At 48.6% G+C, this 21,968-nt stretch overlaps 1 protein-coding gene across 1 annotated transcript in view; it reads left to right on the forward strand.

Annotated features, from left to right (window-relative positions):
* The window catches only part of LOC143289751 (ankyrin repeat and SOCS box protein 16-like), a 23,691-nt gene extending 2,998 nt beyond the window's left edge, over positions 1–20,693 (forward strand). Inside the window, exons 2-7 of the mRNA XM_076598844.1 lie at positions 2,003–2,148; positions 3,296–3,451; positions 7,830–7,964; positions 11,688–11,976; positions 17,294–17,549; positions 18,192–20,693. Coding sequence (XP_076454959.1) covers positions 2,003–2,148; positions 3,296–3,451; positions 7,830–7,964; positions 11,688–11,976; positions 17,294–17,549; positions 18,192–18,502 — 1,293 coding nt within the window. The 3' untranslated portion in view covers positions 18,503–20,693. The remainder of the gene's footprint in view (positions 1–2,002; positions 2,149–3,295; positions 3,452–7,829; positions 7,965–11,687; positions 11,977–17,293; positions 17,550–18,191) is intronic.
* The last annotated feature ends 1,275 nt before the right edge of the window (positions 20,694–21,968 follow it).

Consider the following 21,968-nt stretch of genomic DNA (forward strand, 5'->3'; position numbering starts at 1 on the left):
CACAACACAACACAGCACAGCACAACACAGCACAGCACAAAACAGCACAGCACAACACTGCACAGCACAACACAGCACAGCACAACACTGCACAACACAGCACAGCACAACACAGCACAACACGGCACGGCACAACGCAACGCAATACAGTTTCAGTTTCAGTTTCAGTAGCTCAAGGAGGCGTCACTGCGTTCGGACAAAACCATATACGCTACACCACATCTGCCAAGCAGATGCCTGACCAGCAGCGTAACCCAACGCGCTTAGTCAGGCCTTGGAAAAAAAAAAAAAAAAAAAAAAAAAAAACAAACACACACACACACACACAAAAAAAACAACAAAAAAAAAAACGGGGGAATAAATAATAGATAAGCTTGCATAAATAAATAAATAAATAAATAATAATTATAATATAGAAAAAGGTAGTAGTAATAATATTAGTAATACTAATAAAATGATAATAATAAAACATAAATAAATAAATAAATAAGACAACAATGGTGATAAATAAGCAAATAAATGTAAAAAATGAAGACACACATTCACACATACACCCACACATGCATAACAGAAATGCACCAGACATGCAGTTTCACATATATGAAAGCACAGTCAAATACATATAAACGTACATGAGCTCCAACACACACACACACACACGCATTACCGTGCACCTCCTCTACCCCCCTCCTCCACACACTTATTTCTAGTCTAAGTATCGCAGCTTCCACGGCACACACACACACACACAAACACAAACACACACTCACAGAGATGAACACTTACTTGTACAAGCACATATGAAAGCACAGTCAAATACATATAAACGTACATGAGCTCCAACACACACACACACACACACACACATTACCTTGCACCTCCTCTACCCCCTCCTCCACACACTCATTTCTAGTCTACGTATCGCAGCTTCCACGGCACACACACACACACACAAACACACACTCACAGAGATGAACACTTACTTGTACAAGCACACACACATACGCCCATATCTCCCACCCCCAACTCCACACACGTACATACAAAGATATATATATATATATATATATATATATATATATATATATATATATATATATATATACACGTTCCAATATCCTGTTGCTCCCACAGTGTAGGCATGCATACACTCACATACCTCATCCTCTACCCCACCTCCCCCCGCACTCCCACCTCCCCTCACACACACACACACACACACACACGTACACATATCTCTCCTGACACTTGTGTACAGTTTCACTCTCGCGCATTCACAAACGCACTCAAAAGCACACATACACACAAACACACACAGCCGCCACTGACTGGCCGCAAGAGGGATGGGAAAAGATCTCTGATGCCAAGAACGTGGCGTCTAGTGTGTTGCTCGGTCTATTGTGTTTGGAAAGGCCCACAGAGACTCTGTTCCGTTTTGAAGAAATTTGCGCAATGTTGGTTTGGAAATGATGCCGATATTTGTTTGATTTGCAAAGCATCGTGCTCTACCTTTCATGTTAGATTTGCGGCCGCTCCCTCTCTCTGCTTCTATTTCTTTGAGGCGATCGATGGTGTGATGGCCTTGTACCTGTTCTTTTTGGTATTCTTTGACTTTTCTGAGGATTTCCGATTTTCCTAGATGTAGGCCGCTCGTTGGTGTTGCGTTACCAGCAAGTCTGTCAGCTCGCTCATTTCCCTTAACACCTGCATGTCCCGGGCAGTATGACCATGTGAGTTTTTTAATCTGAAAGTTGCGCATTGCGTTATGCCACTCTGGGCTTCCCATTCCGTTTTCAATTTTCTGTATGAGGTTCATTGAGTCGGTTAGAATCATGGCATGTTGGTTTCCGGGCGTATGGAAGGACGATAGCCACTGGAGGGCATGCAATGCAATACAATGCAATGCAATGCAATACAATACGACACAACACATCCATGATAGCGACTCGGTGAAACAGTTTCACGCCAGACACACCATCGTCATGTTCCATAACCCTCTCAGCGGGGGTTACGGCCCCTGCACTACGCGGTGTACGTGGACTACGTGGATTGCGTCAGACTGCTGATTGAGCGCGGTGCTGACGTCAACGCCACTGACGACATCGGCTACACACCCATCCATCTGTGTGCCAGAAAGGGCAACATTGAGTACGTCACTTTCGCCTGTCTGTCTGTCCGTCTGCCTGACGGACCTGTCTGTCCGTCTGCCTGTCTGTCCGTCTGTCTGTCTGTGTCTGTCTGTCTGTCCGTCTGTGTCTGTCTGTCTGTCCGTCCGCCTGTCTGTCTGTCTGTCTATCCGTCTGTCTATCTGTGTCTGTCCGTCTATCTGTTTTTCTGTCTGTCCGCCCGCCCGCCTGTCTGTCTGTCTGTCCGTCTGTCTATTGGTCTATCTGTCTGTCTGTTCGTCCGTCTCTCTTTCCGTTTGTCTGTCCGTCTGTCTATCTGTCCGTCTGTCTGTCTATCCGTCCGTTCGTCTGTCTGTCGGTCCGTCTTTCTTTCCGTTTGTCTGTCCGTCTGTCTGTCTGTCCGTACGTTCGTCTGTCTGTCTGCCTTGTGTGCGAGCGCGACGTGTATGAGTGCATGTGTGCGCGTTATGGCTAACGTGTATGTGTTTGTATATTCACAACCGACAGTTTGCGTATGCATGGTACTTATCTGTGTGTGGCTGTGTCTGTGTTTGTGTTTGTGCAAGCATGTGCACATGTGTATGTGTGCGTTTTGTGTGTGTGGAGGGGGGTGGGGAAGGGGCGTAGGGGGGGTGGGGGGGGGGAGTTGTGTATGTGTGTGTCTCTCTGTCTGTCTCTGTCTGTGTGTGCATATTTACATGTGAGCGTTCGTGTGAGTGAGTGTTTGTGTGTGTGTGTGTGTGTGTGTGTGTGTGTGTGTGTGTGTGTGTATTTACATGTCAGCGTTCGTGTGAGTGAGTGAGTTAGTTGAGTGAGTGTTTGTGAGTATGTGTGTGTGTGTGTGAGTGTGTGTGTGTCCGTCTGTGTGTGTGGGGGGGGGGGCGGTGTTGGCACGCGCGCATATGTGTGTGTTTTGCATATGTGCATGCATAAGTGCGTGCGCATTTTGTGTGTATGTGGTGTGCGTATGTGTGTGCCTACGTGCATGCATGTGTATGTTCTGTGAACGTGTGAGTGTGTGTGCGTGCGCGTCTCTCCCTCCCTCTCTCTCTCTCTCTCTCAACCACTGTGTGTGTGTGTGTGTGTGTGTGCAATGTGAATGTGTGTGAGTGAGTGAGTGCATGCGTGTGTGTGTGTGTGTGCGTGTGTGTGTGTGTGTGTGTGTGCAGGTCGATGAGGGTCCTGATAGAGGAAGGGGCCACAGTGGACTTCATGACGGGGGAGGAGGGGAGGGCGGAGGTGGAGGAGAAGAGTCGGGCCCTGGGTTATCTGACCATAGAGCCCCTCAACCTGGCCATTGAGAACAACCACGTCGACTGTCTCCGGTGAGTTGTGTAGCCGGTGTATATTTTTGAAGCTGAGCCTTCGACTGTCTTCGGTGAATTGTGGCCAGCGTACTGAACGCAACCTTTTGCAGCTGAGCCTTCGACTGTCTTCGGTGAATTGTGGCCAGTGTACTGAACGCAACCTTTTGCAGCTGAGCCTTCGACTGTCTTCGGGGAGTTGTGGCCAGTGTACAGAACGCCACATTTGCAGCTGTGCCTTCAACGGTCTCTGGTGAGTTGTACAAGTGTACACAACGCCACATTTTGAAGTGCAGCCTTCGACTTTCTCCTGTGTACACAACGCCACATTTTGAAGTGCAGCCTTCGACTGTCTCTGGTGTACAGAATGCTACATTTTGAAGCACAGTCTTCGACTGTCTTCGGTATACACAACGCCACATTTTGAAGTGCGGCCTTCGACTTTCTCCTGTGTACACAACGCCACATTTTGAAGTGCAGCCTTCGACTTTCTCCTGTGTACACAACGCCACATTTTGAAGTGCAGCCTTCGACTTTCTCTGGTGAACACAACGCCACATTTTGAAGCACAGCCGTCGACTGTCTCTGGTGTACAGAATGCCCCATTTTGGAGCGCTGCCTTCGACTGTCTTCGGTATACACAACGCCACATTTTGAAGCACAGCCTTCGACTGTCTCCAGTGTACAGAATGCCACAATTTGAAGCGCAGCCTTCGACTGTCTTCAGTATACACAACGCCACATTTTGAAGTGCAGCCTTCGACTGTCTCCAGTGTACAGAATGCCACAATTTGAAGCGCAGCCTTTGACTTTCTCCTGTGTACACAACGCCACATTTTGAAGTGCAGCCTTCGACTGTCTCCGGTGTACACAACGCCACATTTTGAAGTGCAGCCTTCGACTGTCTCTGGTGTACAGAATGCCACATTTTGAAGCACTGCCTTCAACTGTCTCCAGTGTACAGAACGCCACATTTTGAAGTGCAGCCTTCGACTGTCTCTGGTGTACAGAATGCCACATTTTGAAGCACTGCCTTCAACTGTCTCCAGTGTACAGAACGCCACATTTTGAAGTGCAGCCTTCGACTGTCTCTGGTGTACAGAATGCCACATTTTGAAGCGCTGCCTTCGACTGTCTCTGGTTTTCACAACGCCACAATTTGAAGCGCAGCCTTCGACTGTCTCCAGTGTACAGAACGCCACATTTTGAAGCGCAGCCTTCGACTTTCTCCTGTGTACACAACGCCACATTTTGAAGCGCAGCCTTCGACTTTCTCCTGTGTACACAACGCCACATTTTGAAGTGCAGCCTTCAACTGTCTCCAGTGTACACAACGCCACATTTTGAAGCGCAGCCTTCGACTTTCTCCTGTGTACACAACGCCACATTTTGAAGTGCAGCCTTCGACTTTCTCCTGTGTACACAACGCCACATTTTGAAGTGCAGCCTTCGACTTTCTCTGGTGAACACAACGCCACATTTTGAAGTGCAGCCTTCGACTGTCTCCGGTGTACACAACGCCACATTTTGAAGTGCAGCCTTCGACTGTCTCCGGTGTACACAACGCCACATTTTGAAGTGCAGCCTTCGACTGTCTCTGGTGTACAGAATGCCACATTTTGAAGCACTGCCTTCAACTGTCTCCAGTGTACAGAACGCCACATTTTGAAGTGCAGCCTTCGACTGTCTCTGGTGTACAGAATGCCACATTTTGAAGCACTGCCTTCAACTGTCTCCAGTGTACAGAACGCCACATTTTGAAGTGCAGCCTTCGACTGTCTCTGGTGTACAGAATGCCACATTTTGAAGCACTGCCTTCAACTGTCTCCAGTGTACAGAACGCCACATTTTGAAGTGCAGCCTTCGACTGTCTCTGGTGTACAGAATGCCACATTTTGAAGCGCTGCCTTCGACTGTCTCTGGTTTTCACAACGCCACATTTTTTATGCGCAGCCTTCGACTGTCCGGTATAGACAACGCCACATTTTGAAGTGCAGCCTTCGACTGTCTTCGGTATACACAACGCCACATTTTGAAGTGCAGTCTTCGACTGTCTCTGGTGTACAGAATGCCACATTTTGAAGTGCAGTCTTCGACTGTCTCCGGTGTACAGAATGCCACATTTATTTTTGAAGTGCAGCCTTCAACTTTCTCCTGTGAACTGTAGCTGGTGTATAGCCCGCCGCAGTCTGCAGCTTTGTATTTTGAAAAGGACTATGAAACTTTTTGTTGTTGTTGTTTATTTGTTTATTTTGTGTGTACTGAATTATGCTTTCTGGTTATTTTGATAAGCTTTTAATTTCAAGGGCGAGGAATCTTCTTCAATCGTGGGCCGCGACTCCCACATTCACTCAGTACACTAGCGTGCTTTTACCTGTTTGACTCTTTTTAGCCCCGCCATGTAGGCAGTCATACTCCATTTTCGGGATGTACATGCCGGGAATGTTCTTGTTTCCTTCACCCACCCAACGCTGAAATGGATTACGGGATCTTTAATGCGCGTATTACTTTGATCTTCTGCATGTGTGTGTACACACAAAAGCTGGGGGATTCAGGCTACTAGCAGGTCTGCGCATGTGGGAGGTCAGATAAAATCTCCACCATTTACCCGCCACGTGCCCGCGTCCGGGAATCGAACTCGGGACCCTCGGATTGAAAGTCCAACGCTTTAAACCACTCGGCTGTTGGGCCCGTCGGGCGTGGAGTCGGTTCAGGGCAGATGCTGGCTGGAGTCTTCCTGAACGAAGCTCCCCAGTGGAATCACGTTCTGACCCAGAATTACTCCGTGGAGTTAAATGGGGGTGAGGGGGGGTCATTTTGGGGCATGACACCGGTAAGGTAAGCGAGGTGGGGGTGGTGGTCAGCTGGTGTCGTCGTCGTCATTGTGACGTGTGTTTGTGACCGGTGACGTCACTGAAAAAAAAAGCTCGTGTTGATCGTCTTCGATGTGACCACTACTCCACTCCGCCACCCCACCCCCTTTACGTTCCCTTCCCCCCTTCCCCCCGAACCATCCCTCTCTACCCTCCCCATCACCCTCACCCCACCAACATGAAAACGGCTTCTGCACGGGCGTGTGGATGTACCCATTGTCCCATACGTCACTCACGCACGTTGCTTCGTCATGACAACGTGATCTTCGAATGGGTACATAGTTACGTCACTTTAAAGATTTTGATGCTGTGTGCATCTGAACTGTATCTGGAGCTATGTGTGTGTGTGTGTGACACCTGCTACCGAAGCCATATATATTTACGACGTCTGACCTTAGCTGTATCTAACTGTGATGTATAACATTTGCCTATATGGCCATTTATGTATTGCTCGTTTGGCTTTGAAGTTCTTTTTGTTTTTTTTTTGTCGTGTTTTTTACTCAGGGGATGATAACTTAAGCGGAATGGCTGGCGTCCTCAGCATGGCTTAGTCTTATTTGCCTTAAGGAGCTAAATGGTTAGGATGCTGTTTCATGAACTGTGTTTTGTAGGTTTGTCTTTGAAGGGTCGTGTGTGTGTGGTGTGACAGTATTGTGTTGACACGGTTGAGCATTAATTTTGTATGGTTTGACAGTCCCGATGTGAGCCCTTTGCGGTCGGCTGGACAACAAGCACCAATTAACAGTTCCAGTTCCTCAAGGAGGCGTTCAGACCAATCCACATACGCTACACCACATCTGCTAGGCAGATATGCCTGACCAGCAGCATAACCCAACGCGCTTAGTCAGGCCTTGAGTGCATGCTTACACAATTATCTGTGTACCTATCAGAGTGGATTTCTTTTCACATAGTTTTGCCAGAGGACAACACTCTCGTTGCCATGGGTTCTTTTTCAGTGCGCCAAGTGCGTGCTGCACACGGGACCTTGGTTTATCGTCTCATCCGAAGGAATAGACGCTCAGTTTGATTTTCCAGTTCAAGTGGAGTGATGGCCTAGAGGTAACGCGTCTGCCTTGGAAGCGAGAGAATCTGAGTGCGCTGGTTCGAATCACGGTTCAGCCGCCGATATTTTCTCCCCCTCCACTAGACCTTGAGTGGTGGTCTGGACGCTAGTCATTCGGATGAGACGATAAACCGAGGTCCCGTGTGCAGCATGCATTTAGCACACGTAAACGAACCCATGGCAACAAAAGGGTTGTTCCTGGCAAAATTCTGTAGAAAAATCCACTTCGATAGGAAAAACAAATAAAACTGCACGCAGGAAAAAATACAAAAAATCGGGTGGTGCTGTAGTGCAGCGACGCGCTCTCCCTGGGGGGAGCAGCCCGAATTTCACACAGAGAAATCTGATGTGATAAAAAGGAATACAAATACAAATTCAAACTTGGGAGAAAGGGCAAGAGCTGGGATTCGAACCCACACCCTCACGGGTTAACACAGTTAACAGTTACCTGTGACGGGCACAGGTTGTTGTTGGACCACGGGGCCCGGCCGGACCACAAGTACTTCATGGGTTACGAGATCAACCTGGTTCCCCTGGATCACCTGGACTGTCTGAGGATCCTCCTGCAGTATGGTGCAGACCCCAACGTCTTCAACAGGTGTGGTGGTGTGGTGTGGTGTGGTGTGGTGTGGTATGGTGTTGTGTGGCATGGTGTTGTATGGTATGGTGTGATGTGCTGTGATGTGCTGTGCTGTTGTGTAGTGTTGTGTGGTGTGATGTGGTATGGTGTGGTGTTGTGTGGTATGGTATGGTGTTGTATGGTATAGTGTGGTGTTGCACGGTGTGGTGTGGTGTGTTGTGTTGTGTGGTGTGCTGTTGTGGTTTGGTGTGATGTGGTGTGTGTAGTGATGTGGTGTGGTGTTGAATTGGTGTTGTGGTTTGATGTGATGTGGTGTGGTGTTGAATTGGTGTTGTGGTGTGGTGTTGAATTGGTGTTGTGGTAAGGTGTGATGTGGTGTGTTGTATGTTGGTATGGTATGGTGGTGTGTTGTGGTGTGTTGTTGTGGTGGTGTAGTGTGATGTGGCGTCGTGTTGTAATGTGGTGGTGTTGTGTTATGGTCTTATGGTGTTTTTATGTGTTGTGGTATTGTGTGGTGTGATGCGGTGTTGTGATGTAGTGTGGTGTGGTGTGGTATGGCATGGTGTGTTGTTTGGTGTGGTGTTGTTGTGTAGTGTGGTGTGGTGTTGTGTTATGTGGTGTTGTTGTGGTCTTGTGTTATATTGTGTGGCGTTGGTGGTGTGGTGTGGTGTCGTGTTGTGTATGTGTTCTGATATGGTGTGGTGTTGTGTTATGTGGTGTTGTTGTGGTCTTGTGTTATATTGTGTGGCGTTTGTGGTGTTGGTGGTGTGGTGTGGTGTTGTGTATGTGTTCTGATATGGTGTGGTGTTGTGTTATGTGGTGTTGTGGTCTTGTGTTATATTGTGTGGTGTTGGTGGTGTGGTGTCGTGTTGTGTATGTGTTCTGATATGGTGTGGTGTTGTGTTATGTGGTGTTGTGGTCTTGTGTTATATTGTGTGGTGTTGGTGGTGTGGTGTCGTGTTGTGTTCTGATATGGTGTGGTGTTGTGTTATGTGGTGTTGTGGTCTTGTGTTATATTGTGTGGTGTTGGTGGTGTGGTGTCGTGTTGTGTTCTGATATGGTGTGGTGTTGTGTTATGTGGTGTTGTTGTGGTCTTGTGTTATATTGTGTGGCGTTGGTGGTGTGGTGTCGTGTTGCGTATGTGTTCTGATATGGTGTGGTCTTGGGTTGTTCGTTGTGTGGTGTGTTGCTGTGTTTAATTGTGTTGTGTTGTTGTGGTCTGTTCACGATACGGGCCAGTTGACGTCGTTTCTACACACACTACACTTGATTCGAAGGATGGCTTACCAGCTACACACATAGTTTCTTATAACCCGGCATTGCAAATCGGCGCACGAAGTTGTTTGTTTAACCAAATAGACTCCCTGACTTTAGGATAACAGAATGACGTTACAACTATGCGTTCCAGATGCCAGATGGTGGCAGAACGGTTAAGACGCTCATCTACCAGTACAGTGTCCGTGAGGGTGTGGGTTCGAATCCCGCTCTCGCCCTTTCTCCCACGTTTGACTGGAAAATCAAACTGAGCATATAGTCATTCGGTTGAGACGATAAACCGAGGTCCCGTGTGCAGCACGCACTGAAAAAAAAGAACCCATGGCGAGATAAGTGTTGTCCTCCGGCAACATTGTGTAGAAACGAAGCGAATTTTTTTTTTTTTTTAACGAGGGTAGTGGAGTAAGCACAACTGTTGGTTTTTTTTTACATCCAGCCCTCGAGGGCAAAGAAGAAGAAGAGAAAAACAACAACAAAACAACAACAAAAAACAATGGCAAAACACACACACACACACACACACACACACACACACACACACACACACACACACACACACACACACAATTACATATGAAAATAAAAGGCATAAATGAAAGCATGTACATTACCTAATAAAGCACGACACGACAGACTATCATTGAAAAGATCAAATCATTAAGGGGTAAAAAAAAAAAAAAAAGAGGAGGAGAGATAGATTGACAGAGATGGGACATGGGTGGTGAATCAAAAGCAAACTTCATTTTCTATATTCATAAAAATATCACTGACGTTGGACCATAATCAGTACATCTTAGGATAAAGAGGTGCCAAGTTGGAGAGATTCATTAGGTATATTAGTAAGTTAGATTTGAATTTTTGAAAATTTGATTACGTTTATAAAGTTTCTGGGATATGATTCCATAACCACCCCGCCTGAATATGCAAGGCTTGATTTACATTAAAAAAAAAGATAGTGGTAAACGGAAGGTTTACATTATGTGAGTGTCGATAATTATTAAAACTAAACCAGAGAAGAAATCCACTCTGATAGGTACACACATATACTATAAAAACAACAGCTACAACAACACGCATTCAATGCCTGACAAAGCGGCCCCGTTGGGAATTATGCTGCTGGTGAGCCATCTGGCAGTACGGGTTAGTCCGAACAGAGAGAGCGACGCTTCCTTAGGAAGTTAAAATGAAACCCGTTCCACGGGCGCAACAGCCGAGTGGTGAAAGCGTTGTACTCTCAGTCTGAGGGTCCCGGGTTCAAATCTCGGTAACGTTCGCCTGGTGGGTAAAGGGTGGAGATTTTTCCGATCTCTCAGGTCAACATATGTGCAGGGCTGCTAGTGCCTGAACCCTCTTCGTGTGTATACGCACACAGAAGATGAAATGCTTGCGTTATATATCCTGTAATCCACGTCAGTGTTTGGTGGATTATGGAAACGAGAACATACCCAGAATGCACACCACCGAAAACGGAGTATGGCTGCCTACATGGCTGGGTAAATAAACAAAACGGTCATTCACGTAAAATGTTATATGTCTGTCTGAGTGTGTATGTGTGTGTGCCTGAAATCAGACTGAATGACACAGGAAACGACTGATGAGCGCGCCGCAATGGCAGCCGTCAGTCGGCTCTACCCAGGCAAGCAGCCTGTTGTGCAAATGACCCCAAGTTTGTAAAGCTTGGCTGCCTACATGGCGGGGTAAAAACGGTCATCCACGCAAAAACCCACTCATGTACATACGAGTGAACGTGGGAGTTGCAGCCCACGAACGAAGAAGAAGAAAAAGAAGTTGTAAAGTGCTTAGAGCTTGGTCTCTGACCGAGGATAGGCGCTGTATAAGAGTGGAGAGTGCCCTTGTGGTGAGGGACCAATGACAACCGACCTCATCCTTAAAGACTGTACGACGCATGCAGGATCCAGGAGGAAGTACTGGCCAACACCGACAGCAGTGGAAGCCAAGCTGTACGGCGCCCTGGAGGAACTGCGACGGACGGCAGCCTTCGTCGAGGACACCGGGCTGCTCATCTAACGGGAGGCGAACGAGGAATAATAATAATTATAATAATAATAATGGATACTTATACAGCACACTATCCAGAAATCTGCTCTAGGTGCTTTACAAAAACGCTTTGTTAACATAAAACATTACATCTATGTTACATACACACACCAAAATATGACTACACACACACACACACACAAACACACACACTGCGTACATACATTTTAACAATACATGTGTATCTAACAGCTACCATAACATATACGCACACATAGGCAGGCACAAACTTACATAAACGCACGCGCACACAATACACATTCATATACATGCATTTAGTTAACATAGTCAAGCACAGCTAACGCAAAGGAAGTGGACCTGCCACAATTGAACTTGCTGCCCATATCATATGAAATCAACGTGACGCCTCCTTGAGAAGGTAACCGAACCCTGTATTGATTTCAACAGATGCGGGGTGTCGCCCCTCATGAGGGCCTGCCGCCAGCAGAACCTGCCGGCGGCCAGGATGCTCATCAACAACGGGGCCCTGGTGGACCTCCAGTGCCCTCCCCGCTTCGACCAGAAGACGGCGCTGCACTTCGCCGTCACCAGTGGCAACGCGGCGCTCGTGCACCTGCTGTTGCGTCACCACGCGTCGCCGGCCAGGCCCGACGCGTACAAGTACACGGCGCTGCATGCGGCGGTGGCCTGCGACCGGCCCGACATGTGTGAGATGCTGCTCCGGTGGGGCGCCAAGGTGAGGGGATGGAGGGGAGGGAACGTTGTTCTTCTTCTGCTTCAAGTTGTTGTTGTTGTTCTTCTTCTTCATCATGTTGTTGTTGTTGTTCTTCTTCTTCTTCAGCATCATCTTGTTGTTGTTCTTCATGTTGTTGTTGTTCTTCTTTTCATTGTTGTTGTTCTTCTTCTTCTCTCTCTTCTTCATCTTGTTTTGTTGTTCATCATCATCATCATCTCCTTCTTCCTCCTCATCATCATCACCATCTTCTTCTTCATCAACATCCTCCTCCTCATCATCATCATCTTCTTCTTCTGTTTCTTCATTATCATAATTTTCTTCTTCTTCTTTTTCTTCTTCTTTTTCTTCTAATTCTTCTTCTTCGTCGTCGTCGTCGTCACCTTCTTTTTCATCATCATCAGCAGCAGCATTATCATTATCTTCTTTTTCATCATCATCTCTTCTTCATCATCATCTTCTTCTTCGTCGTCGTCGTCATCATTATCATCATCTTCTTCTTCTGCGTTCGGACAAACCCATATACGCTACGCCCCATCTATTAGGTAGATGCCCAGCGCGCCAGTCAGGCTTCGAGTGAACATTTGTGCACCTGTGAGTGTGTGGATTTCATTCACAGAACGTTGCCAGAGAACAGCCTTTTTGTTTCTATGTTTCTTGGATTTTGGGGGGTTTTTGTTGTTGTTTTTTGTCCAGTGCTAGCTGCACACGTGCACACGGGGCCATGGTTTTTCGTCTCATCCGAATGACTGGACGTGCGGTTTGATTTTGGGGAGAAAGGGCGAGAGACCGGGGTTTGAACCCAGACCCTCACGGACTCTGTATTGGCAGATAAGTGTCTTGGGCTACGTCCACACTAAAGGCCAGCCAGTCGCTGTCAGCATTTGGCTGAGAATTGTGTCCACGTTATTTTTGCGCTTCTCTCGCCATGTCTGTCGGCAGTAAAGTGATCACACTGGCCACCAGCCGTCTCAACACAGCTGCTGATTTTTTTTTTTTTTTTTTTTTTTTTTTTTTCTGCTGCCCCGTCATCTGCACCGTTTCAGTGCAGTGGAGTGGAGTGATGGCCTAGAGGTAACGCGTCCGCCTAGGAAGCGAGAGAATCTGAGCGCGCTGGTTCGAATCACGGCTCAGCCGCCGATATTTTCTCCCCCTCCACTAGACCTTGAGTGGTGGTCTGGACGCTAGTCATTTGGATGAGACGATAAACCGAGGTCCCGTGTGCAGCATGCACTTAGCGCACGTAAACGAACCCACGGCAACAAAAGGGTTGTTCCTGGCAAAATTCTGTAGAAAAATCCACTTCGATAGGAAAAACAAATAAAACTACACGCAGGAAAAAATACAAAAAAATGGGTGGCGCTGTAGTGTAGCGATGCGCTCTCCCTGGGGAGAGCAGCCTGAATTTCACACAGAGAAATCTGTTGTGTAAAGAAATACAAATACTCCCACGCCGCTCATTTAGGTTCCCCCATACACGGCCACAGCCGGGTTTGTCCGTCGTAGTTCCAGCGTCGGCAGTCCACAGGGAACCATCGATGTTAGGTCGCCAGGAGGCCACACACCAGAGGAGACCCTGCACTGCTGCTGAGTCACTTGGGTGGTGTTCAGTGGTGCCTGTTCTGTTTTAACGTACTTAGGACACCACCTACGAAGCCCCCTACAAACGACAATAATGGCTTAGTCCTTGAAGTGGATGACACTCGACTGTGTGGTCCCAGTCTCCCCATTTAAGCCCACAGCACACTCAACTCTGGGTAGGAGCCGGCCACGGGCCGAAAAACCCACCTCCGCTGGGATTCGAACCCGCGTCCTTCCAGCCGTCAGTCCGCGACGCTAACCACTTCGCCACGGCGGCTGGTCAGCTGCTGATTTGTCGTGAGCACACAGGTAAAAACGGATGGCTGGTCCAAGGGACGTAAATCTTCAGTTATACTTGTAGCATGAATCTCATAATTGGTTTCTTCTGTCTGGAGAGCGCCGTAGCTGACGGCAACTGGCCGTGTGTGACTGAAGTGTGTTGCTGTGTCAGGCTGACGGCAACTGGCCGTGTGTGACTGAAGTATGTTGCTGTGTCAGGTTGACGGCAAGTGGCTGTGTGTGACTGAAGTGTGTTGCTGTGTCAGGCTGACGGCAGCTGGCCGTGTGTGACTGAAGTGTGTTGCTGTGTCAGGCTGACGGCAACTGGCCGTGTGTGACTGAAGTGTGTTGCTGTGTCAGGCTGACGGCAACTGGCTGTGTGTGACTGAAGTGTGTTGCTGTGTCAGGCTGACGGCAGCTGGCTGTGTGTGACTGAAGTGTGTTGCTGTGTCAGGCTGACGGCAGCTGGCTGTGTGTGACTGAAGTGTGTTGCTGTGTCAGGCTGACGGCAGGTGGCTGTGTGTGACTGAAGTGTGAGGCTGACGGCAACTGGCTGTGTGTGACTGAAGTGTGTTGCTGTGTCAGGCTGACGGCAACTGGCTGTGTGTGACTGAAGTGTGTTGCTGTGTCAGGCTGACGGCAACTGGCTGTGTGTGACTGAAGTGTGTTGCTGTGTGAGGCTGACGGCAGCTGGCTGTGTGTGACTGAAGTGTGTTGCTGTGTCAGGCTGACGGCAGCTGGCCGTGTGTGACTGAAGTGTGTTGCTGTGTCAGGCTGACGGCAGGTGGCTGTGTGTGACTGAAGTGTGTTGCTGTGTCAGGCTGACGGCAACTGGCTGTGTGTGACTGAAGTGTGTTGCTGTGTCAGGTTGATGGCAGCTGGCTGTGTGAGGCTGACGGCAGCTGGCTGTGTGTGACTGAAGTGTGTTGCTGTGTCAGGTTGATGGCAGCTGGCTGTGTGTGACTGAAGTGTGTTGCTGTGTCAGGCTGACGGCAACTGGCTGTGTGTGACTGAAGTATGTTGCTGTGTCAGGTTGATGGCAGCTGGCTGTGTGTGACTGAAGTGTGTTGCTGTGTCAGGCTGACGGCAACTGGCTGTGTGTGACTGAAGTGTGTTGCTGTGTGAGGCTGACGGCAACTGGCCGTGTGTGACTGAAGTGTGTTGCTGTGTCAGGCTGACGGCAGCTGGCTGTGTGTGACTGAAGTGTGTTGCTGTGTCAGGCTGACGGCAGCTGGCTGTGTGTGACTGAAGTGTGTTGCTGTGTCAGGCTGACGGCAAGTGGCTGTGTGTGACTGAAGTGTGTTGCTGTGTCGGGCTGACGGCAGCTGGCCGTGTGTGACTGAAGTGTGTTGCTGTGTCAGACTGACGGCAACTGGCCGTATGTGACTGAAGTGTGTTGCTGTGTCAGGCTGACGGCAGCTGGCCGTGTGTGACTGAAGTGTGTTGCTGTGTCAGGCTGACGGCAGCTGGCTGTGTGTGACTGAAGTGTGTTGCTGTGTCAGGCTGACGGCAGCTGGCTGTGTGTGACTGAAGTGTGTTGCTGTGTCGGGCTGACGGCAACTGGCTGTGTGTGACTGAAGTGTGTTGCTGTGTCAGGCTGACGGCAGCTGGCTGTGTGTGACTGAAGTGTGTTGCTGTGTCAGGCTGACGGCAGCTGGCTGTGTGTGACTGAAGTGTGTTGCTGTGTCAGGCTGACGGCAGCTGGCTGTGCTGGCCTTAGCCTTTAACCATTCTGCCACCTTCCAACTTGGAGACGAAAAATGATGGAATGCCAGAAATTTGCAGATATAGTCGAAATAAGTTCGTTCCAGAAAAAAAATATTTGAATCCAAACATTTTTTTTTTCTTTCAGTTAACTGAAAAGCAGGGAGGACAGTGTGTTATAAATTTAGGTGTGGGGTGGGGTGGTGGTGGTGGTTGGCGGGGGGGTGTCTTCAACACGAAGATAACTTTGCCCTTCAAGGTAAACTGTACTACCCTGGGGTCCCTGCAATGTCAGTATTTGCCTTTTTTTTTTTTATTTCTTTCCTTTTTTTCCCCCTTTCATGGGCTTTAATCTATCCTGATGATAGCACTGCCAGCTTTGTGAATAGCCGCACCAGTAACGTCTTAGAGATTTGGAATTCCACAGTTTTCTCCTGCCTCCAGTCCCCGTGAAAGGGTTTTTTTAGGGGCGCGGGGGAGAGGAGGAGGGGGGACTTGGGGGAGGGGGTGTGTCGGATCCCACCGTTGCCACCGTGTCGTATGTTCTGATAGTCCTAGTCGTCTAGCTGAGACAGAGACGGCAGTTCCGATGCGTCGTCATGTTTAGCTGCTGTCTTGACAACGAGTCTCTCGAACGAAGATCTTAAAGGGAGATGACTCTATCCTACAGGAGAGGAGAGGGGGTGAGGGAAAGGCAGGGGTTTTCTCTGAAGCTGGAAGTCTCTCCCTCCGTAGTATGGCTAGGATATGGTTTCTCACACTGGCGTATTGAAATGTCACTTCAGTTGACCGCTTTGCCCCAGCGAGCCAGAGGATCTCCATTTCCGGTTCTTCTTCTTCTTCCACTCCCCACCCCCACCATCAAAATTTGAGGGTACCCCCCCGTACGCCTTCTTTTCACTAGACACGGTAAATGATGCTCCGTGTTCAGTGTGCACTTTGTACACGTAAAAGAACCCATGACAATAAAAGAGCCGTTCCCAGCGAATGTCTGTGGAAGACATCTTTGAGGAACATGCACGTTGGGAGAAACAAGCTGGAGGGGACCATCCGCCGTGGTCAGGTGGTTAGCGTCGTGAGTTGACGTGTGGGAGGACGCGGGTTCCAGTCCCAGTGGAGGTGGGGTGGGGGGGGGTTTCGGCCGTGGCAAGCTTCTCCCAGAGTTTTTTTGTTTTTGTTTTTTGGTGTGTTTTTTTTCCGGCCGTGGCTAGCTTCTGGCTGAGTAGGGTTTTTTAGGGGGGTTTTTTAAGGTTTTTTTGTTTTGTTTTGTTTTTCGGCCGTAGCTAGCTTCTCCCAGAGGTTTTTTTGTTTTTTTCGGCCGTGACTAGCTTCTTCCAGAGGTTTTTTGTTGTTGTTTTTTTTTTTCGGCCATGGCTAGCTTCTCCCAGAGGTTTTTTTTTTTGTTTGTTTTTTTTTCGGCCGTGGCTAGCTTCTCCCAGAGGTTTTTTGTTGTTTTTTTCGGCCGTGGCTAGCTTCTCCCAGAGGTTTTTTGTTGTTGTTTTTTTCGGCCGTGGCTAGCTTCTCCCAGAGGTTTTTTGTTGTTTTTTTCGGCCGTAGCTAGCTTCTCCCAGAGTTTATTTGGGTTTTTTTTCCGGCCGTGGCTAGCTTCTCCCAGAGTTTATTTGGGTTTCTTTTATTCGGCCGTGGCTAGCTTCTCCCAGAGGTTTTTTTTTTCCACCCAACCACCCCTTTCATGTCAAGGGCAGGGGTAACTTGCCTTCAGGCAAGATTATTTTTGTCTTGAATGCGGCCCCAGGTGGACGAGCGCTCTGACGAGAGCATGACCCCACTGATGCTGGCCTGTGCAACACGCGGCCTGTCCCGCCAACACGAGCTGGTGCAGCTGCTGCTGGAGAAAGGCGCTGACGTCAACGCCAACTCCGGCTACCTCACCTACACCTCCCCGGCCTACCTGACGTCACTGGTGGAGTACCTACGTAACATGGAGAGTGACGTCACCCTGCCCTTGCTGCAAACGCTGGTGCGGTACGGCGCCAACGTGCACTTTACGGGTGAGGGTTCGCGCGCGTGCGTGCACACACACAGTTTCAGAATCTCAAGCCGGCGTCACTACATTCGGACAAATCCATATACGTTACACCTCCTCTGCTTGGCAGATCCCTGAAGCAGCATAACCCAGGCCTTTAGTGCAGGCATGTATGTTTGTGTAACTTTCGGAGTGGATTTCTTCTACAGATTTTTGCCAGAGGACAACACACAGGTTGCCATGGGTTCTGTTTCTGTGTGCCACCAAGCGCGTGCTGCACTCGAGACTTTGGTTTACCGTCTCATCCGAATGACTTGACGCTGTGTGTGTGTGTGAGAGAGAGAGAGAGAGAGAGGATGCGTGTGCGCGCGCGTGTGTGCGTGCATACCTAAATCTGTGTGTGCCCGCATCCGTATGTGTATAGCCCCCTTATATGTGCATAATATGTATGTACAAGTGCAAGCGAGACAGCACAAAAATCGCCTTAAAAAAATGAATATGATTACCTGTCAGTGAAAACATGCGTGCTTGGTACATTCATTCACACACACACACACACACACACACCCACTGCCTTCCCAACACACACACACACACAAACACCACCACCACCACCACCCACACAGCTTGTGTCTAACCAACCCCACCCACCTACCCCCACACACAGGCGCCGCCACCAGGGTACGGGTACAGGACCCACACGGGGTCCTCAACTACCTGAAGCACGTCAAGGACCGGCCCGAGATCTACGGGCTGCTCGTGCGCACGGCCCGCCGCTTCGACGCTGACGCCATCCGCGGCTACCCCCACCTCAGCGGGGCCCAGAAGGAGGAGCTGCAGTTCCTGGCCCGCACCCCGCCCTCCCTCAAGCACTGCACGCGCCTCGTGCTAAGGGAGTGGCTAGGACGGAGCCTGCCTGTCAAGGTGGCCTTGCTGCCCGTGCCGGAGATCATCAGGAACTTTGTGCTCGGGGCTTGAAGGGTGAGAAACTGGGCGTCTTGGTTGATGGATGGATGACAGATGATGTTGTGGTGGTGGGCTTGAAGGGTGAAAAGTGGGTGATTTTGTCTCCTCGGGGCTTGAAGGGTGAGAAACTGGGCGTCTTGGTTGATGGATGGATGACAGATGATGTTGTGGTGGTGGGCTTGAAGGGTGAAAAGTGGGTGATTTTGTCTCCTCGGGGCTTGAATGGTGAGAAAACTGGGCGTCTTGGTTGATAGTTGGATGTTGATGTGGTGGTGGGAATGGTGGATGACTTTGTCCTCGGGGCTTGAATGGTGAGAAAACTGGGCGTCTTGGTTGATAGTTGGATGTTGATGTGGTGGTGGGAATGGTGGATAACTTTGTCCTCGGGGCTTGAAGAGTGAGAAACTGGACGTCTTGGTTGATGGTTGGATGTTGATGTGGTGGTGGGAATGGTGGATAACTTTGTCCTCGGGGCTTGAAGGGTGAAAACTGGGCATCTTGGTTGACGGTCGGATGTTGATGTGGTGATGGTGGATGACTTTGTCCTCGGGGCTTGAAGAGTGAGAAACTGGACGTCTTGGTTGATGGTTGGATGTTGATGTGGTGGTGGGAATAGTGGATAACTTTGTCCTTGGTGCTTGAAGGGTGAAAACTGGGCATCTTGGTTGGTGGTTGGATGTTGATGTGGTGATGGGGATGGTGGGTGACTTTGTCCTCGGGGCTTGTAGGGTGAAATAGTTGTCGGGTGAAAACTGGATGACTTTTTTCCCCCGGGTGAAAATGGGTGACTTTGTCTTCGGTGGCTTGAAGGTTGAAAACTGGATGGCTTGGTTGATGACGATGTTGTGGTTGAGGTGGCGATGGTGGTGGTGGTGCCTGGAGGAGGCTGGGTCTGAGTGGTGGGGGTGAGGGTGGTGGTGGTGGTAGTTGGTTTGTCGGTGAAAAGTCTTGATTGGAAAATTCGTCGTTGTTTTTTTCTTTTCCCCTAACCATGGTGTATATAATTCTTTTTTTTCAAGTCATGCTACTGATCTTGAAAGGGTTGTTGGTGTGTTTGATTGTTGGTTCGTTTTTCGTTTTCGTCTTAGTATAACGTCAGTGAATATAAATACAAATAACACTGTGCCGTGATAAGGCTTTTTGGTATGCATAGCTGGCATACTGTGAAAATTTCAGCCAGGAAAAGCAGGAAATATTTTCAAGATCACGGAATACAGTCAGCACCGTTTTAGGGTGAGCTACACACACCTACGTGCGTGCGCGCATGTACGCACACTCACACGCACATACACAACTTAATATATCTATCTGTACATATCAAGCCGAAAACACTGTACCTAACTTCTACAACGCTGAAAACTATGCAGACAGTAATAGTGATTTCTTATAATCCTGTTTTTTGCTTTCTAACAAAACGTCTTATAATGATGTTTGGTGTTGTTTTTTGACTCACTTGTGTAAACAAAGTGAGTCTATGTTTTAACCCGGTGTTCAGTTGTCTGTGTGTCCGTGGTAAACTTTAACATTTTTTCTGCCGTCAGCTGACACCAAATTAGGCATAAAAATAGGAAAAATTCAGTTCTTTCCAGTCATCTTGTTTAAAACAATATTGCACCTCTGGGATGGGCACAAAAAAAAGAAGAAAAAAAAAGCCTAATTATATGCAAACTGCATTTACTGTTATATTTTTTGTATTTTCTAAACTTGGCACTTTGATCTGATATTCTGACCCAACAACAAGAGCAGTCATTATTATCATTTTTTGTTCAAATAGGAACTTCTTTTGCTAAGCATGGAAGTTTTATTTATTTTGCAAACGTTTTGGTGCAGATAGCAAAAAAGGGAAATTACTCTGTAATTAATGCTAGGGGACTTAATTTGCTTTAAACTGATCTTTCTCATCTTAAACATTACATTTTGAAATTATACTCAATACATAAAAAGCTTGGATTTTTTTTTTTTTTTTTTTTAAATGTATCACAAGTGAGTCTTGAAGGCCTTGCCTCTCTTGTTTTAACACATTCTTACATAGTACCTGCTTGTGCGAGGGAACCAGAAAGTTTTGTGTGGAAAAGAGGTTAATGAAAACTGGCTTCCGAGACTTGTTTTGCAAGATGCTTTTATGGTCTGTACTTGGAAAACTTGTCGCTCACAGTTTGGAAGATCCTAGCGGATGCAGAACCGTTAATGGTTCATGCGGAAAGTCTGTGTGTGTATGTTGGAATTGATTGCATGTGGTGCGTGCGTCAGTGTCAGGGGGGTGGGGGTGGGGGTAGTGTGCGTTCTTTGGAATGGTGCCTGAACCTGTGTGTGTGTGTGTTTTTCTGTGTGTGTGTGTTGTTGTTTTTTCTGTGTGAGTGTGCGCGCGCGCGTCTTTTTCTGTGTGTGTGTGTGCGTGTGTGTGGGTGCGCGCGTGTGTGTGTGTGTGCGCGCGCGCATGTGGTGTGTGTGTCCATCGAGATCGATGATGACCATCGTTGTCATCCAGCTGGGGGATGGCTAAATAGTCCAATCTGCGCACGAAATGTTCGCTGACAGTTGGGGCAGACAAAGACAGGCATACCATTGTCAGGGAGCTTGTTTGCCCGTGACTTTCTGGCCTGCCTCTTCTGAACAGCTGCAGCAGTCCTGTTGGCCTCGCACAACTTGGCGCCTTTGTGCACAGCAGCACGCCATTTGTCACGGTCCACTGCAGATTCCTCCCAGGAGTCAGGGTTGATATCAAACGCTTTCAGAGAGACTTTCAGAGTATCTCTGAAGCGCTTCTTCTGACCTCCGTGTGATCTCTTCCCTTGTTGCAGCTCGCCATAGAAAAGCCTTTTGGGCAGCCGATGGTCTGGCATGCGCGCCACGTGTCCAGCCCAGCGAAGCTGGGACTGCATCAGGATGGTGAGGATGCTGGGAAGGGTGGCTTTTGCGAGCACCTCTGTGTCTGGGGTCTTGTCTTGCCACTTGATGTTCAGTAGCTTCCTGAGGCATGTTGTGTGGAAGTGGTTCAGCTTCTTGGCATGTCGTTGGTACACTGTCCAAGTTTCGCAGGCGTACAGTAGTGTGGGGAGAACTACTGCTCTGGAGACCTTTAGCTTGGTCTCAAGACTAATGCCTCTTCTGTTCCAGACATTTGCACTGAGTCTACCAAAAGTTGCTCTTGCAATCCTGACGTTCACTTCATCGTCGATGGTCGCATTTCGTGACAATGTGCTGCCAAGGTATGTGAACCGCTCCACCGCACTGAGTCTCTGACCGTTGACTGTGATGTTGGGCTCAACGTAGGGTTTCCCTGGGGCTGGCTGATGGAGAACTTCAGTTTTCCTCGTGCTGATGGTAGTAAGGCCGAAGTTCCTGCTGGCAGTGGCAAACTTGTCAACGCTGAGTTGCATGTCAGCTTCAGATCCAGCGTTGAGGGCACAATCATCAGCAAACAAAAAATTCTCTGATGATGTCTGTCATGACCTTCGTTTTTGCTTGAAGCCTTCTG

This window comes from Babylonia areolata, chromosome 14 (genome assembly GCF_041734735.1).
Source record: "Babylonia areolata isolate BAREFJ2019XMU chromosome 14, ASM4173473v1, whole genome shotgun sequence".
Taxonomy (NCBI): Eukaryota; Metazoa; Mollusca; class Gastropoda; order Neogastropoda; family Buccinidae; genus Babylonia; species Babylonia areolata.